The sequence below is a fragment of the Mercenaria mercenaria genome, chromosome 16, assembly GCF_021730395.1.
Source record: "Mercenaria mercenaria strain notata chromosome 16, MADL_Memer_1, whole genome shotgun sequence".
Lineage (NCBI taxonomy): Eukaryota > Metazoa > Mollusca > Bivalvia > Venerida > Veneridae > Mercenaria > Mercenaria mercenaria.
In genome coordinates this window covers 16,900,357-16,919,700 of record NC_069376.1, presented here as the reverse complement: position 1 = coordinate 16,919,700, position 19,344 = coordinate 16,900,357, and the positions used below count along the sequence as shown (strand labels likewise).

Genomic DNA, 19,344 nt, shown 5'->3' with positions numbered 1-19,344 from the left:
TAAATATGCAATGCTGGCCAGTCAGAGCATCAACTTTAATGATGCTGTTGGTATTGATAATTGCTCGAAAATTCCTTCTGAGACTCGTATTTGCACCAACTACGGAACCAGCTTGGATATGTACAGTGCAGAGGGTGACATGTTTACAAGCATGTATGCCTTTTTTATTGAACGTCTACTCCTCTTAGCATCTGATGTCGAGTTAAACCCAGGGCCATCTTCAGAAACACAGACCATTCTAGACGCTATTGCAGCTTCCAACTCTAAAACTTCTAAAGAAATAAGTGAAGTTAAAAGCGAGATCCTATCAGTGAAATCTGAATTATTGAATGTTAAAGCCGAAATATCCTCTGTGAAATCTAGGGTCGAAGAGGTTGAACAAAAGCAATCTATGTTAGAGCATAAGGTGGTCGAAATTGAAAACAGGCTTTACAATACAGAATATGGAAATGAATTAGTAACCAATGATTTAGATGCTCTTGATATGAAATTTGATAACCATTGCGACAAATGCGAAAAGCTTGAGGAACAGGTAGATAAATTAGAAGCTGAACAACGTAAGAACTCCCTGCGTATATTTGGTCTTCCGGAACAAGTAAATGAAAATACAGATACCTTAAAGTCATTTGTCAAAAGTAATGCTCTTGATATTGCCTGTCCAGATAAAAGTATTGATAAAAAAGAAATCAAATTTGCAAAGAGATATGGTGAAACTGATAATGATGAACCACGTATGGTGCTTATAAAACTTGGTGATTTCAGCCTGAAATTGAAAATGTTTAACGGTCGTGATGAGCTGAGGGATAACGGAATTCGAATTTCAAATGACCTAACAATAAGACAGCGTACAGTTTTGAAATCATTGAGAGCCAAGGGACAAAAAGCTTATTACAAAGGTGGGCGGCTACAAATAATAACAGATGATACTGATGAAACTCATGATGCATTTAAAACTCGAATATTTAAACGGGGCGTGCGCAAAATCTCCAAAAGTGGATCTGATATAAGTATAAACTCAGTAATTGAGAATACAAACCAAAAACATGGAAGTATAAGTACTGATATCTAGGAATCAGGTCAAGGCCTTATACCTACTACCAATCTTAAAAAACTTTCCTTTCTAGAGTGGAATGTAGAAGGCTTATCTAACAAACTGACAGATGCTGATTTCATAAAGTATTGCCAGAAGTTTGATATCATTGGTTTTATTGAAACGTGGGAAACTGATGTGCAGAAAGTGATTCCATATTTTAATGATTTTAAAATATTTATATGTCCAGCCATAAAATCTAAAAGAGGTGGTCGGAATATGGGTGGTGTAATTGTTTTGATTAGGGACTATATGGCTAAATATGTTAAACAAGTTAGCCAGGATTTTCAGTATGGCGTAATATTAGAAATAGATAAACATGTAATTGAGTTTGAGAAGAAACTCTTATATGCGTGTATATATTTTCCACCAGTTGGATCACCTTTCTATGACAATAAGTCAGAGTCTGGACTACAGAGCCTTGAAAATGAAATTATTAATATGGAGAATCTACATGAATTTGACCTTATTTTATGTGGTGATTTTAATGCTCGTACTGCAGAGCTGGATGATTTTGTATTGTCAGACAAAAATGTACCATTATTTCAAGAATATTCTAATATTCTTAATGATACAATTACTACAAACAGAGTGTCCTGTGACAAAGTTATAAATAAACAAGGACAAGAATTAATAGCCTTTTGCAAAACATATGGTGTTTCAATTCTGAATGGGAGGGTTGATAAAGATGCTTATAAAGGTGATTTCACATTTATTGATTCTGTAGGATGTAGCGTTATAGACTATTTTGTTGCATCTAAAGCTATATTTATAAATATGTGTAACTTTAGTGTTGATGCTATGTCTAATTTTAAGCATCTACCTGTAACATGTTCATTATGTACACAAAACAGAAATACAGTGAATGACAATATTTGTCAAGAGAACACTCAATCAGATTCAACTTTCTATAAATTTTATAGCAAAGATGAGGAGCAAAGGTACTATGAAAATATTGAAAATAGTGTTCTTAATGGCGATTTTGATTCACTAGATAGAAAGTTGTCAGACATCACATGTCAGCAGATATAAACGATATCATAACAAATTTTGAATGTCTTATTTTAGAAAATTGTAAAGAAATGAAAAGAGTAAAAAAATGTAAAAGACAGTGTAATAAGAATAAATGGTTTGATAATGAGTGTGTAAAAAACAGAAATGTAAAAAATAAATTGTTGAGGAAGTTCCGATATAGTAAAGATGTTAATGATTTGACTTCTTACATAGAAAGTAAAAAAACATTTAATAGAGTTTGTAAAGCAAAGAAACATGAATATTATAGAAATAATCTTAACACTATTACATCATCTGTCCGAGATTCAAAGAAATTTTGGAGTCAAATTAAATCTTCACAGAATATACCAAATACAATTCCTAAAATTGCAACTGCAGATTGGCAAGCACATTTTGAGTCAGTTTTTCAGTCCGGTTTTCAAAATAGCGATGATATCAGTGTTGATGATTATATTGATGAAAATGAAAATTTGGAATTCACTGATGATTCTGAAAATGTATTGTTCAATGGTGAAATTGCTGATGAAGAAATTATTTATGCTGTAAATGAATTGAAGAGAAATAAATCCTCCGCTGGTCTTTTGATACCTGAGCATTTTATTACTACAGTGAATGTATTGTTACCTTATTTGCGCAAACTTTTTAATAGAATTTTTGTGAGTAATGTTTTTCCTGAAAATTGGTCAGTATCTGTCCTAATACCTGTATACAAAAAGGGACCAATAGATAACCCTGACAATTACAGAGGAATAACATTACTACAAATTTTGAGTAAAATATATGTGAGTATTTTAAATAAAAGACTAACATTTTTTACTAATGCTTATAGCAAAATCACAGAAGCACAAGCTGGATTTCGCTCTGGGTACTCAACAATAGATAATGGTTTTATTTTATATTCACTTGCAAACAAGCATTTATGCAGAAAAGGAAGAAAGCTATATGTTGCTTTTATTGACTTTAAAAAAGCATTTGATAGTGTAGATAGGCCAAAAATGTTCTCTGTCTTGTCAAAATATGGTGTCAAAGGACACCTTCTAGATTCTATAAAAAGTATATATAATTCAGTTAAGGCCTGTGTAAGAAACAGAACTGTGTGTAGTGACATATTTGACTGCCCTATTGGGCTACGTCAAGGCTGTAATTTAAGCCCTGTTCTTTTTTCATTATTTATAAATGAATTATATGTTGCTATGGATGAAAGTGGCCTCTCTGGTATACAATTAACTCCAGATATGATTCAGATCTTAATGTTACTGTTTGCTGATGATGTTGCTCTAACTGCAGATACAGTAAATGGTCTGCAACAACAGTTAAATATACTATCTAATTATTGTCATGAATGGAAAATGTGTGTAAATATTCAGAAAACAAAAATAATTGTCTGTAAGAATGGTGGGCATCTATCAAGACATGAAAAATGGTTATATAATGGGGAGAAAATCCAAGTAGTTAACGGTTTTTGTTATGTAGGTTTATTTTTTAGCAGTAAACTTTCTATGTATAAAATGTCTGATCATATGGCTTGTAAAGCAAAAAGGATCTTAGTGTCTCTTTTATCATCTTTGAATCATTTAATGCCTATGACGAAAACTACATTTTTTAAGTTGTTTGATGCTAAAATAGCCCCAATATTGTTATATGGATCTGAAATATGGGGTTTAAATTATATGTATGAAATTGAAAAGGTACAAATGTATGCTTGTAAACGGTTTATGTCAGTTCCTCTTAAATCTTGTAATGCAGCTGTTGCTGGTGATTGTGAAAGATATCCTATGCATGTTATAGCATCAAAACGTTGTATAAGGTATTGGCTCAGGATAATAAATATGCCTGATTATAGATATGTTAAGAAATGTTATCAGATGTTATATTATTATGATAGTATTGGTTACCAAAATTGGGTAACGAATGTAAGATTAAATTTATACAGAAATGGATTTGGGTATATTTGGGAAAATCAGAATTGTCAGAACCCTGAATTATTTGTATGCCAGTATGTGCAGCGATTAAAAGATCAATATTTACAAGAATGGTCGGAAGAATGTAATAATAATGCCAAGTTGATCTCTTATAGGCACTTTAAAACAACCTTTATGTATGAACCTTATCTTGATATATTAGATATTAAGAAATATAGATATGCTTTCAGTACTTTGAGAATATCCTCACATCCGCTAATGATTGAACAAGGTCGTTATTTTGGTATAGACAGAGACAGGAGATTTTGTTTTTATTGCAAAAATGTTGTTGAAAATGAATGTCATTTTATATTAGTTTGTCCTTTGTATAAAACACTTCGAGAAAAATACATACCAAAAAAATTCTATGAAAATCCAAATGTTCATAAATTTAATATTTTGTTGGCTTCCAAAAATGAAAATATTATTAAAAATACTGCAGTTTATATATATAATGCTTTAAAGTTACGGCTGTCTGAGATAGAGATAGTTTAAATTTTGTGTTGTATGTTTTACATATGCCATAACTATTGTATTTATATTTTGTATAAGTTTTATTTTATGGAAAAGCATTACTTTCATTATAGCCAAGATATTGGTCTTGCCTTGACAAGGCTGATAGTTGGGCATAGTAACAAAGGTACAGATATTAATCTATTCTGTCCATGTCTTTTCTTTATTTCGTTTCGGCAAGATACATGGACAGGCATGTATTGAAGCTTTAAAAAGTTAGAAATTATGTACAAACCTCTTTCTCAAAATAAATGCTTTTTATGACATGAGTGATATAAATAGTTAATATTTACTTCATTATTCCTTATAAGAGTTGTTGTATGTAAATGTTATGTTTGTATATATGTATATAATGTATATGATTGATGGTGTATGGGCCGGAGGCCTAAATCACAATAAAGATTTGTTTGTTTGTTTGTTTGTAACTGGGGTCGCGACCATGACTTCTCATATGACACCAGTACTGGGTATTCCAGGAAGTGGACTGGAGAATGGTTCAAATAAGCTTGAAGTTTTCCTCACAATCGAGCTAAAACAAACAAATGTAAACTAAACATTTTAACAGTGTTTAATGTTTAAGCATAGTGTTGAGGATGATAAAAAAGGTTACTTAAGACTAGTTATGTAAGTATAACATATAAAATATGATTTATAGAAGTGGCATATTGATGACATTAGCAATTTGCTGTAGTAAACTCCCAAAGTTTGATGATTGTGGTGGAAATAGAAGTGCTGGAATGAGTATGTATGCACATATACCTAAACATGATTGAATTGTTGTATTTCTTTGTTTTGCAGTGTACTCCATGTAGAGAAGGCTGTAACTGGATGTTAACAATGATGAATAGATTTGGTAATGTTTTTATATCTGATTGTTCTCATTATATTCTCAGATACAAAGTATGAGGGGTGTCCTATTTAATCTTTAACATTTGAAATAACAAGCAAAATAGTTTGCAAGATATACACAGTTATTTAGCATTGCTTTAAGAAAATTAAAATAATATAAGTGTAGGGATTTTGATTCTACATTAAGTTGAAGTGTAGCACATAACAGCAATCACATGAGTTATTCTGCATTCTGGTCAGCCATGACATGTTACAGTGTTGCAATTTTTATAAGCCCATTTTGAAAAAAAGACGTATGTGGTGACGCGTGCATCTGTCCGTCTGTCATAATTCGTGTCAAGAGCATAACTTCATAAACATTAAAGGTACTGTGAAATTACTAGTAATTAATTTCATGGGCATGAAATTTCGTGGTTTTAGTCAAAACAGCAATTGCATGGGGATATGAATTCGTGGATTTCAACTTATGAACATAAAATGAATGAGAATTTTACTTGTTCGTTCAGATTAAATTTCATGGATTGTGTCAACCACGAAATCCACGAAAATTAGTCCCCCACGAATATTAATGATTTCACAGTATTGACTTTAAACTTGGCATATAGGAAGATGGTGTTGAGACGATGTGCTGAGCACTTGTTGATTCCAGTTTATTCTAAATTCAAGAAACTCTCTCTTTTACCATTTGACTTCCATATGTTATAACTATTTAAATATTTTACAGTTGAGGGAAATGGGCGAACAGATGAAATTGACATGTTGTGGGAAATCAGCAAACAGATTGAAGGCCACACAATTTGTGCTCTTGGAGATGGTGCCGCATGGCCAGTACAGGTTTGTAACTTGTAAAAATAAAGTCCTCTCATGATTGAGCCACGCCATGAGAAAACCAACATAGTACATTTGCGACCAGCCTGCACATCAACGCAGTCTAATAAGGATCTATATTGTTCGCTTTCAAACCATACATGAGTTAGAGAAATCAGCGAACAGCATGGATCGTGATCAGACTGCGCGGATGCACAGGCTGGTGTGGATCCGTGCTGGTGGTAAATGCACTACGTTTGTTTTCACATGGTGTGGATCAATTATTATTGGTTTTATAATGTGATCTTGGTATAAGCTTATTGTCATATATGCTCATAAAGTATGCATATGAAGTAAACGCAATGTTTTGAAAGAAATTAAGCAACTGAGATGCTTTTTAAATAATGAACACATTCAACATGTTTGTTACAAAATTTCAAGTCACTTTATCTGTATATCCTCAATCTGTATATCCTCAATCTGTATATCCTCAATCTGTATCTCCTCAATCTGTATATCCTCAATCTGTATATCCTCAATCTATATATCCTCAATCTGTATATCCTCAATCTATATATCACCAACTGTGAACTAGCATCTTCAAAAGATAACATCATACAGGATGAAACAAATAGAGGGTAACATGAGTGTCTTTTCGTAATGAATTTGTTAAACAAGTTGAATATAGATTGAGGCTCTGCCGAGCATTTTTAGCTCATCTGATTTTTTGAAAAAAAATGATGAGTTATTGTCATCACTTGAGTGGTTGTCTGCGTCGGCGTCGGCGTCTGCGTCGGCGTTGCCTGGTTAAGTTTTATGTTTAGGTCAGCTTTTCTCCTAAACTATCAAAGCTATTGCTTTGAAACTTGGAATACTTGTTCACCATCATAAGCTGACCCTGTATAGCAAGAAACATAACTCCATCTTGCTTTTTGCAAGATTTATGGCCCCTTTTGTACTTAGAAAATATCAGATTTCTTGGTTAAGTTTTATGTTTAGGTCAACTTTTCTCCTAAACTATCAAAGCTTTTGCTTTGAAACTTGGAATACTTGTTCACCATCATAAGCAGACCCTGTACATCAAGAAACATAACTCCATCTTGCTTTTTGCAAGAATTATTGCCCCTTTTGGACTTAGAAAATCAGTTTTCTTGGTTAAGTTTTATGTTTAGGTCAGCTTTTATCCTAAACTATCAAAGCTATTGCTTTAAAACTTGCAACACTTGTTCACCATCATAAGCTGACCCTGTACAGCAAGAAACATAACTCCATCCTGCTTTTTGCAAGATTTATGGCCCCTTTTGGACTTAGAAAATATCAGATTTCTTGGTTAAGTTTTATGTTTAGGTCAACTTTTTTCTCTTAAACTATCGAAGCTATTGCTTTAAAACTTGCAACTCTTGTTCACCATCATAAGCTGACCCTGTACAGCAAGCAACATAGCTCCATCCTGCTTTTTGAAATAATTATTGCCCCTTTTGGACTTAGAAAAATCATTTTCTTGGTTGAATATTATGTTTAAGTCAACTTTTCTCATAAACTATCAAAGCTATTGCTTTAAAACTTGCAACAGTTTTTCACCATCATAAGTGGACACTGTACATCAAGAAACATAACTCTATCCTGCTTTTTGCAAGAGTGATGGCCCTTTTTAGACTTAGAAAATCATGGGTAGGACAATATTTCTATTATACAAAAAAAATCAGATGAGCGTCAGCACCCGCAAGGCGGTGCTCTTGTTTAATGTTTATTCAACAAGAATAATAAATTCTTGTAGAAGGACACGCATGTATTTTCTTTTTGTTTCATGTTAGCTCTTTTTTTGCTGAAGCATAGGAATTTGTAGTCTTTGTTCATTGCACTAACACCTTTGATACTTAAAACAATATCAGAATTTTCTTATATTTGTGTAATACTAAAAATATGAAATGGCTGTATTTCACTTTCATGACATCAAATTTTCACTATTTCAGGGCTTAATACGTCATTTCCGGCCAGAGATTGAAGAAAGGATGGCAATGTACCAGAAAAAACACGCCACCGCTTGAATCCCATTTATCAACAATAATAGATAAACTTTCCAATCATACACATTTCTTTGTGTGTGAGTATTAATTGAAGTTTAAAGATTAAAGGAATTTAAATGCGTGAGGAATAGTTTATAAAGTGAAAAGAGCATTTTGTTCAAGGATGTTTGAAGAACTTGTGCTCTGTATACAATAGGAATGACAAATAATTCTTCTTTGGTTTGAATAACTCTTGTTTCGTGGAATTATTAAGTTTGCACACAATCTTGTTTTTTGTTTATTGGGTTTCATCATGAAATTTAAAGCCTGGCAAAATATATATTACACTGACAGTTAATATGAAAAGTGTTAAGAATTGTAAAAAACTGATTTATTTGCGATAATGCAAATGTTTGGGAGTATTTTTAGAATTGATATAAAAATACGTATTTTGTTGTTTTTTAAAAAGAACTGAATGAAAAAAATATAAATAAAAATTGCAATGTTAAGTTTTTCCTTTGTCTTAGAGATTGGACGGGTATGCATGTATGGCATGGCGTAATATGCAAAGTTCATAGTTAGTGGTCTTCTCCTACCATTATAAGGTTAAAATGCTGCTATATGACTAAACATTATGCCGAGGTGACTTTAAAATTTCTTGAGATGCTGGTTGCCTCTTCACCAAACTTGGTCTGCTGCATTATTGCATTGGAACTCTCGAAGGTATATGGGTGGTTATGCTTTGAAGTAAACTAGCGTTGCAAGATACCAAAAAGCACAAAACAACTACTTACTATATACTACTGGATGGATCTTTGCCAAACTTGGTGTGTAGCCTATACTGGTTCCACTATACTGCACATGAGGTTCACATGCTACAGTAGACAAGAGGGCTATGGTGGCCCTAACTCACTCACCTTACGGTGTTTTTTTAGCCCACCATCATCGGATGGTGGGCTATTCAAATCACTGCGTCCGTGGTCCGTCAGCCAATTAACAATTTCTCGTTATCACATCTCCTCAGAAACTACTAGGGAGATTTTGACCAAACTTTGTCAGAATGATGTATTGGTACCCTAGTTGTGTCCTCCTGAAAATCCGACTGGTTCAACAATTGTTGAGTGAGTTATGGCCCTTGGTTTATTTTTATAATTTACATAGATTTATATAGGGAAATTTTTTTAAAAACCCTTGTCCAAAACCACAGGGCCTAGGGCTTTGATATTTGGTATAAAGCATCATCTAGTGGTCCTCTACCAAGATGATTCAAATTATATCCCTGGGGTCAAATATGGCCCATCCCAGGGTCACATGGTTTATATAGACTTATATAGGGACAATTTTTGAAAAGCCTCTTGTCCAAAACCTCAAGGCCTAGGGCTTTGATATTTTGCATGTGACATCATCTAGTGGTCTTCTACTAAGATTGTTCAAATTATCCCCCTAGGGTCAAATATGGCCCCAACCTGGGGGCCACATGGTTTACATAGACATATAGGGAAAATTTTCTTGTTCAAACCACAAAGCCTAGGGCTTTGATATTTTTAGCCCACCATCAACAGATGATGGGCTATTCAAATCACTCTGCCTCCGTGGTCCATCGTCCGTCCGTGCGTCCGTCCGTCCGTTAACAATTTCTCGTTATTGCATCTCCTCAGAAACTACTGGGGATATTTTGACCAAACTTTGTCAGAATGATGAGTTGGTACCCTAGTTGTTTCCCCCTGAAAATCAGACTGGTTCAACAATTTTTGAGTGAGTTATGGCCCTTTGTTTTTTTTTATAATTTACATAGATTTATATAGGAAAAATTTTTGAAAATCTTTTTGTCCAAAACCACAGAGCCTAGGGCTTTGATATTTGGTATGTAGCATCATCTAGTGGTCCTCTATCAAGATGATTCAAATTATTTCCCTGGGGTCAAATATGGCCACCCCGGGGGTCACATGGTTTATATAGACTTATATAGGGAAAAACTTTGAAAAACCTCTTGACCAAAGCCACAGGGCCTAGGGCTTTGATATTTTGTATGTGACATAACCTAATGGTCTTCTGCTAAGATGGTTCAAATTATTCCCCTAGGGTCAAATATGGCCCCGCCCTGGGGGGTCTTCTGGTTTACATAGACTTATACAGGGAAAAACTTCGAAAATCTTCTTGTCAAAACCACAAAGCCTAGGGCTTTGATATTTCTAATGTAGCATCATCTTGTGGTTCTCTACCAAGTTTGTTCAAATTATCCCCCTAGGGTCAAATATGGCACCGCCCCGGGGGTCACATGGTTCATATAGACCTATATAGGGAAAAGCTTTTAAAATCTTCTTGTCAATAATCTACAACATTCAGATTAGGACCTTGTGTATAGTAATATTTTTTTGTATAGCTTTGAGTGGCAAGATGAACCTTGACATGAGTTGACCTTGATTTTGACCTAGTGACCTACTTTCACATTTCTGGAGCTACAGCCTTCAAATTTGGACCACATGCATAGTTTTGTGCACTGAAAAATACTTTGACCTTGACATTGACCTAGTGACCTACTTTAACATTTTCTAAGATACAGACTTCAAATTTGGACCACATGCATAGTTTTGTGTTCAGAAATGAAATTTGACCTTGATTTTGACCTAGTGACCTACTTTCACATTTCTCAAGCTACAGCCTTCAAATTTGGACCACATGCTTAGTTTTGTGCACCGAAAAAAACTTTGACCTTGACATTGACCTACTTTCACATTTTTGAAGGTACAGGCTTCGAATTTGGACCACATGCATAGTTTTGTGTTCCAAAATGAAATTTGACCTTGATTTTGACCTAGTGACCTACTTTCCCATTTCTCAAGCTACAGCCTTCAAATTTGGACTACATGCATAGTTTTTGTGTACTGAAATGAACTTTGATCTTGAGATTGACCTAGTGACGAACTTTCACATTTCTGAAGCTACAGGCTTCTAATTTGGACCACATGCATATTTTTGTGTTCTGAATTGAAATTTGACATTGATTTTTACCTAGTACCTACTTTCACATTTCTCAAGCTACAGCCTCCAAATAATTTGAAGCACATGCATAGTTTTATATATCAAAATGAACTTTGACCTTGAAATGGATCTAGTGATCTACTTTCACATTTCGCAAGCTACAGCTTTCCAATTTGGACAACCTGCATGGACCACATGCACAGTGTTGTGTACCGAAATAAAATTTGACCTTGATTTTGACCTTGAGCTAGTCTTGAAATTTAGGGGCCTGCGTGGCCGAGTGGTTAAGGTCGCTGACTTCAAATCACTTGCCCCTCATTGATATGGGTTCGAGCCTCACTCAGGACGTTGAATTCATGTGAGGAAGCCATCCAGCTGGCTTACGGAAGGTTGGTTGTTCTACCCAGGTGCCCGCTAATGATGAGATAATGCATGGAGGGGCACTTGGGGTCTTCCTCCACCATTAAAGCCGGAAAGTCGCCATATGACCTATCATATGTCGGTGCGACGTTAAATAAAAAAAAAAAGTCTTGAAATTTGGAACATTCAAAAATGGCTCAATGGTGGGTGCCAAGATCACTCTGTGATCTCTTGTTTAATATATAAATGATGCACTGAATTATGAATGTTACTAAGTTAACTATAAATTAGTGGCCCGTAAAGGGGCCAAGTGTCATCATCTAAAAAAAAAATTTTGAATAATCCATCGGGCAGTTCATAAAAAGTATTTCTAGCTGTAGCAGTCCCTTAAAGGGGACAGACGCCCTAATTGGAACAAATTTCGGAGAGGACCTTTAAATGGTGCTACAGTTTGATGAAGATCTTTCGCTAACGGTTTCTCATATTGCAATAGGCTTTGAAAGCGAACAGCATGGATCCTGACCAGACTGCGCGGATGCGTAGGCTGGACTGGATCCATGCTGGTCGCAAAGCCACTATGTTGGTTTTCTAATGGCGCGGCTCATATGTTTCTCTTCCGATATTTTGGTGGAACTAAGATAGTTCTTGAAAAAAAATGTGATGATTAGATATACGTGTTTCCATACACGCATTAATTTAGTTCCTTCCTTCCTTATTTTATATAAACAATGAAAACTTGAGACCTCATATTCAGTATGTTAGAGCATTTCAATGATATGAAAACCACATATGGTCATTTAGTATGACATGTCTTCTTATCAAAAATAGAAAAATATTGACATGTTATGTTACATATAAGAAAAATAATCTGTTCTGAAAAACATCACCCTCTGAGAATGCTCCCATGAAATAGCCGTTTAGCAATTACGCGTATATAGACATTTTCTCAAAGAATAAAACTAATACCTGGAAAGTCACAATGAAAATGGTCTAGATCTTTTTTTTCAATACAATAAGCAATAAAACTAAGTCAAAAATATAACTGCTACATCCTTATATGACTCATTAGACCAGATTTCATCAACAGCATGGAACTACATTTTGGACTACTTGACATGTAACACGAGTAGTCACTTCCTGTTTGGTACAATCAGTCCTTATAATGGAAGTCTGTGGGGAAACAATTGGTGGTCTCTATCCTATAGACCAAGTTTAATGAAGATCCATTGAGTGGTTCATTAGAAGAAATTGTCAAAGGGTATTTTTGTTTTTAGCTTAATAGCTGTCCCTAAAAGGATCGCGGGGTCGTGATTTCAATCCCCGGGCGAGGCGTATGTTCTCCGTGACGATTTGACAGAAAACATTATGTCTGAAAGCATTCGTCCTCCACCTCTGATTCATGTGGAGAAGTTGGCAGTTACTTGCGGAGAACAGGTTTGTACTGGTAAAGAATCCAGGAACACTGGTTAGGTTAGCTGCCCGCCATTACTTAACTGAAATACTGTTGAAAAACGGCATTAAAGCCAAAACAAATAAATAAATTAATTAAAATGAAGTAGGAACTAATCGGGTAGATTTACATATAGCGAACAACCTAATGAAATTCTTGTTGCGAATCATTCATGAATGCACCGAAACCATTGGCTGGCAAAGGTCTAAAAGCATTAGCTCGTTTTTATCCATCTTACCTATTAGACCATGCTTAATTGAGTTGATTCCTTTGAAGATTCAGTATTTAATTATTCACGCGATGTTTGGGAAACTTTAAAAGCAGAAAACCTGGAAGGATTCACAGTTAGCATGCTTTACATAAAAAGGATGTGAAGAATGTTTCTGGTAATCCAAACAGCTTAACAAGTATACTGAGATGTAAAAGACCACAAGAGATGTCCATACTATCCTATGATCATGTTTAGTTTACATTAATTTGTTTTTGGATCGTGATCAAAGCCTCAAGCTTGTTTGATCCGCTCCCGGGTCTGCTCCATGGAAAAACAGTACTTGTGTCATAAAAAGTGTTTATGAACCCAGTTGGGATTGAACCCACACTCCCCGAGTTGAGCGGCTGACACCTTAACCACTAGACAAACGTTCTCATGATCATGTTTTGAGTTTGATAACTGGATAAATATTCAGATGGATATATGACATTCAGTGAGACGTTGCCTTTTCCCCACGCAACTTGGGTATTTTTAACAAAATTTCATTTGGGCAGCCACTTGCAGTACATCTAAACGTCCTAAAAGTCATTTGTTTCGTTGTAAATACATATTATAATTATAGTGGTTGAACTTGTATTGTACACAAATTTATTGAAGATCTGACCTAATATGTAATGTTCGTATTATAATTAATTAAGAAGTAATGTTGTTTTTTTTTTAATTTCAAAAGTTGAACTTTTCTGTCCTGGAAATACTGTCTTGAATAACATTGCATTTACTCCAACTGGGAAATCTAAAATACCAAATGTTTGTATCAGCAATATGTATACGTATAGTAAAACCATATCTGTTTCTGACTTTCCAGTTATTGCTCTGTTTATTTTTCCAACAAGAACGAACTTTCCTTACACCCTTTAGTTAGACAAATAAGAATTGTAAACATTTTTTAAAAATTTACTTTGAGAAACGCAGTACTTATATTTGTTTACGGATATATATGATCTAAGAAAAAGACTGGGCTTCTAAAGTTTGTACAATTTTACAAATTGGTTATTCCCAGAATCCTTTGACGCAAACTTTTTATTCCAATAAATTTGTCTTTTAGGTATTTTTAAGAATGAACGGAGAGAAAAATATATTTATAGATAATCATTATCTCTGTATAAATATATCAAAACAGTTTTTCTTTCAGTCGTCATCGTATTTACAAATGTTAAAATGTGTACAACGTAGAAATAATTATAGTAATATTACGCTTATCATCATAATTATCATGGTTCTCGTAGTATACCTAGGGGTAGGGTATAACATGTACATGACATTTTCTTTTTGCGTGCCTGGTACCAGTGGATATGTCCAGTATATAGTTTATTAAGAGTTCAGTATATTCCTCTATATTTTGATACATTTTTAAAATTGTTGAAATACCAAAATACTAAACAGATGTTTTTGTGGATCAAAATTATTTTTTAAAAAAGACAAAATAAAACTAATTATTTACATCTAGAATGATTCTAATTCAGTGTAACCGGATAACATTATGTTTTTTTTTCCATATGTAATTCTATTATATTTTCATGTACAGGGCTTAAAATATCATTTTATCACCAATCAGTTGCTTTCACTCTCGCTGCTTTATATGCATGCATTTGTTTTATAAAGTTTTGCTAAAAAAACTTCTGGGCTATTCTCTTAAATTTAAACAGCAGAAAGTGAAATTATTCTGATTTATTTAATTATTCATTGTGTTATTCGACGTTCATGGAACGTCTAGTTGATTGTCAACTTTTTCTCTTCAAACGAGATATTATTTAGCAATACCTTGGATATAATAATTTACATATTTATTAGATTACATATACTATAAATTTAAAAATGTTTATCTTATCTTTGAGATATTTCATTTTGCCAATCGCCAAATACAGTAACATATCAACTATAATAAACATTAAGACAAATATCTTTAGAGAGTGAAATTATTTTAGATTATGGAGTATTTATTATCACGCACCTGCCAAGCCTTTCAAACTATCAGAGCACAGAATTAGGTTACGAAGAAAGTAACTCGTTTCTGCTGGCGTCATATTTTTTAGCATTTTTTCAATTAAAGGAAAATAATTATACATGGTTTGAGTTTCTAATAATTACTGCATTGCGTATATACTCACAGTTAATAAATGCGACATGGTTTTTAGATATATGATACTGATTTTCTGTGAACTCGTGGTAATTGAAACATGGACTTTGTCATCGGGTAAGTAAACTGAAAATACGTCAAGATTTTTTCTCTAAGAGTATATTTGAAAGTATTCCAGTATTTCTGAAAACAGTTTTTTAAAGAATTATGTCTCATTCAGATTTTGCTTATTCTTGATCGTTTCTCTACAGCTCAGTGCCTAAGGAAAATTTTCGAAATTGGTTAACAAGCTGAAAAGAAATTAACCACGAATTTATCTGGTTAACATGGTGACAATAGATTTAGCGCACATATTTAATTTGCAAAACGTATGTTAAGGAAACAGTTCAAGCGTCTTTTATATTCAAAAGAGTAACATAATTATTTTAAAACTGACACTGACGTCATAAACAACTGTACATTTTCACCCATCTCTGAAATGTTCAAACCTTAATACACACACAATAAAAAATCTTTGAAGCTAAAAATCAAAGCCTTGAGATGTCTGGTGGTTGCGGGTTTTGCTAGAGGTATTTTCATTTTAAATGCCAATCTATAAATATACATGTATAAGAAACAAATACTAATGTGCCTCATATCTAAGATAACCTCTGCCTGACCTTACATGAACAGCTGGAAGTCAGTGATGTAACCATGGGCTGGAATACCTAATCATTGACAGGTCTTATATAATCCAAATGGCCAGTGTGAATGGATAGAGGATGAATGAGAACTGCTTGATCATTGATAATTCATCCGCATTGTTCTTGAATGGGACTACTTTGTGTAGCACATGAACAAATTCCTTTGGATGTGATTTGGAATCAAATAAAGATGCTACATGATTGTCAGAAACACACTTAACTTTGGTAGCGGGATAAACCCGCAACCAAAAAATCAAATGCTTGAAAAGATTAACGATTGGTTCGATATGGTGGCATATTTCTTTCACGATATAGCTTGGTAGATATCACGATTCATAAAAATATCTTGATAAAATGTGGCATATTTTTGCCACGAGATAGCTGGGTAGCTATCACGATAATAATGTAAATTTCACAGGAAAGTTTAAATTATATATTTATATATTATTTTTGCTGAAATATTTTCAAAAAAATGTACACATTTCCTGGAAAGTTTACAATATTTTCATGACAGCTACCTAGCTATCTTGTGGCAGAAATATACTACCATAGAAAAAGTTTATAATATAAAGATAATTTCTGAAAGTATCGATATAGCTATCTAGCTGTGGGCACTTACGCATAACGTATCGAAGTAATAATGTAAATTATCGCAATAGTATTTCCAGGAAACTTTCAACTATCGAGTTAATCTTTACAGACAACTTCGCTTTATCGAGATAATGTTTTTATGTATCGCGATAAATACCTAGCTGGGACAGAAATATGCTACCATCATATCTAGAAAATATTATTTATTGCTGTACATGATATTCAGAAAAATGCACATATTTCCTGCAAAGTTTAGAATATTGCCGTAATAGCTACTTAGCTATTTTGCGACAGAAGTATGCCACTGTAGTCTGATTAATTTAGCGTGACTATTAACGAAAGTGGGCCTCTGCAGATGTGTGACGGTAATCATGCCTGCATGCAACCCTCTGTGTAGTGATATAATAAAGAATGGACTTTAGTAATGCGAATAAAGTAAAAGTTTTGAAATTAAATTGCAGATATGTATGTTTATCCTTTTTTTAGAAAGCCGACTGATACATTTTGCAATATTTGATGACGTCATGTATCCAAGTAGCAATCTTACTATCGGATCTCCGAGACAGCTGACCCTTCAGGCATGCGCAGAACTTTGTTTAAAGAAATCAGACTACGATTCAAAACGTCTCATCCCGAACCTAGACAAAAATACAGAAGAAATACAGCTACACGGAACACATAGACGGGGCAGTAGGCATAGTAACAATAGCTCACAAAGAAGAAATAGCAATGGTGATACGTGTATGTCGTTTGAGTACATTAGTTCCATCGGGTACTGCCTACTTCTTAAACGGGCTGCAGCGAGTGATAGTCAAGGTTATAGTGCTCTCAGAAAGGCCGAAGGGTCAACATATTTTGAGCTTTCAAAATGTAAGCAACATTTTCTACGCTTCTTTCATTAACTGGCCTCGACATTTAAAGGGCAGATTTTTCTTTATGCAATATCGTATAAAAGTCCAGCTTTGACATAAACTACTTTATTGACAGTTCAGAAAAGGAACTGTAAGGCAAGTTAGAGATCTTTTGCTACGTTTGTAAATGTTTGTTTAAGTATACTTTACGACTTATAAAAGTGCGACTGCTATAGCAATGCTTGTAATGCCAAGAAGTAACAACTCATTAATAAGCAGCGTTTCCGTATTTTCAGCAATACAAGACTTATATGAGAAGAAAGAGAATCAGGTTTTGAATGGAAAAGATACATACCATCACATAATTTACAACACATCGACAAAGGACTGCGCAAACAAATGCACCAATGCTTCTGACCTCTTATGTAGCTCGTTTGTATTTAGTTCGAGCATGCGCGTGTGCGCAATGAGCAGTCAAGTGGTGAATGATCACACAAGTTTGCAGACGACAGACACATATGACTACTATCAATATTCAGGAAGTAAGTTCTTATTCCAGTTTTAATTCAAGTAACTTGTGCGACCACACCTTATAATTGGGAGACCCTAACTTAATTTCGAGGGTGTCCCCTAATTATAGAGCGGATCATAAAAGTTACTGAAGCATATAAGATGGCTTTGATATGACATACTTTAATGCCTTCGGTCATCAATGCCATAATAAGAACGCCCTCGGATTAATATATCCCGTGGCGGAGCTGTTTTGTGAATCAAAAATAAACTTTTCACTTGATATCTAGTATTTTAGAATCTATAAAAATATACTCTGGAACTTATGTTGACATTTCCTTTTTAAAACGACGAAAGTGTAGTTATAAAAAATCTAAATTCGTAAGATATGAATCAAATCAAGGACTCTAACTACATACTGAAGGAAAATACCTAATATAAATTTCTACTTTTTTATCTCTTATGTTTACATGCTGGAAAATTTTCATATCGGAAATGTATCGTGCGCAGAAGTCATTACCCGTAAATTAATAGAAAATTATGATAAACTTGAATTCCGCAAAGAATAGGAACATGGTTTAACAACAGATAAAGAATGTAAGTAGAACCCCCCCCCCCCCCCCCCCACACACACACACACACAACCTCTCTATTAAATCTGACCGCTGCATTCGCCATCCGAACTACTTTGATATTGTCAAATAAAAACTTCCAAAGAATGGATAGAAAAAAAATTAACAATTTTAAGATGACTATTATTTTTGATTACGGAAAGAATTGATCCCCATTTGGGTATAATTGGATACAAAATCAAAGGCTGGACTTTGTTAATTTAACTTTTTATTTTAAACTTCGACTTTTAATTATATTGCAAGTATCATGTAAGCTAATTGCGACAGGTGGAAAGTTCTGTGAGATCATGTTAGGAAATAAAACAAAAACTATTATTATTTCATTTTTCTTAACCTAAATTAATCGAGATCAAAATTGCTGAAAAATAGTTTATTAATCCAAAATCATCAATAATAATGCGCATTAGTTAAAGTATATCAGCTGTGGGTTTGCAAAGATCTACATATATTTTCCCTTGTCTTGCGGTGGATATCTACTATAAAACAAACTAATTATTGGTCCAATAGATTGAAATGTAATATAATTTAACGTAATTTATATTGTGCGGTCATGTCGTTTTGCCCTACGTAGAGTGCGCATGCGCGAAAATTGTCTCCCGTTGCTAAGGAAATAACTCTGTGTAAAAAGGTCTGTAAGGCTTATAAAGGGCAAGTGGACATACCCTAATGACCGCTGAAATTGATGAATAAATATTGA

General features: G+C 34.0%; 2 protein-coding genes across 2 annotated transcripts in view; one reads left to right on the top strand and one right to left on the bottom strand.

Moving 5' to 3' along the window:
* LOC123540231 (NADH dehydrogenase [ubiquinone] flavoprotein 1, mitochondrial-like) overlaps nt 1-8,749 on the top strand; it is a 32,656-nt gene extending 23,907 nt beyond the window's left edge. Inside the window, exons 12-14 of the mRNA XM_045325068.2 lie at nt 5,377-5,431; nt 6,152-6,261; nt 8,208-8,749. Coding sequence (XP_045181003.2) covers nt 5,377-5,431; nt 6,152-6,261; nt 8,208-8,282 — 240 coding nt within the window. The 3' untranslated portion in view covers nt 8,283-8,749. The remainder of the gene's footprint in view (nt 1-5,376; nt 5,432-6,151; nt 6,262-8,207) is intronic.
* Nucleotides 1-19,344, bottom strand: part of LOC123540439 (phosducin-like protein 3) — a 478,889-nt gene that overhangs the window by 337,116 nt on the left and 122,429 nt on the right. The gene's annotated exons all lie outside the window — the stretch shown is intronic.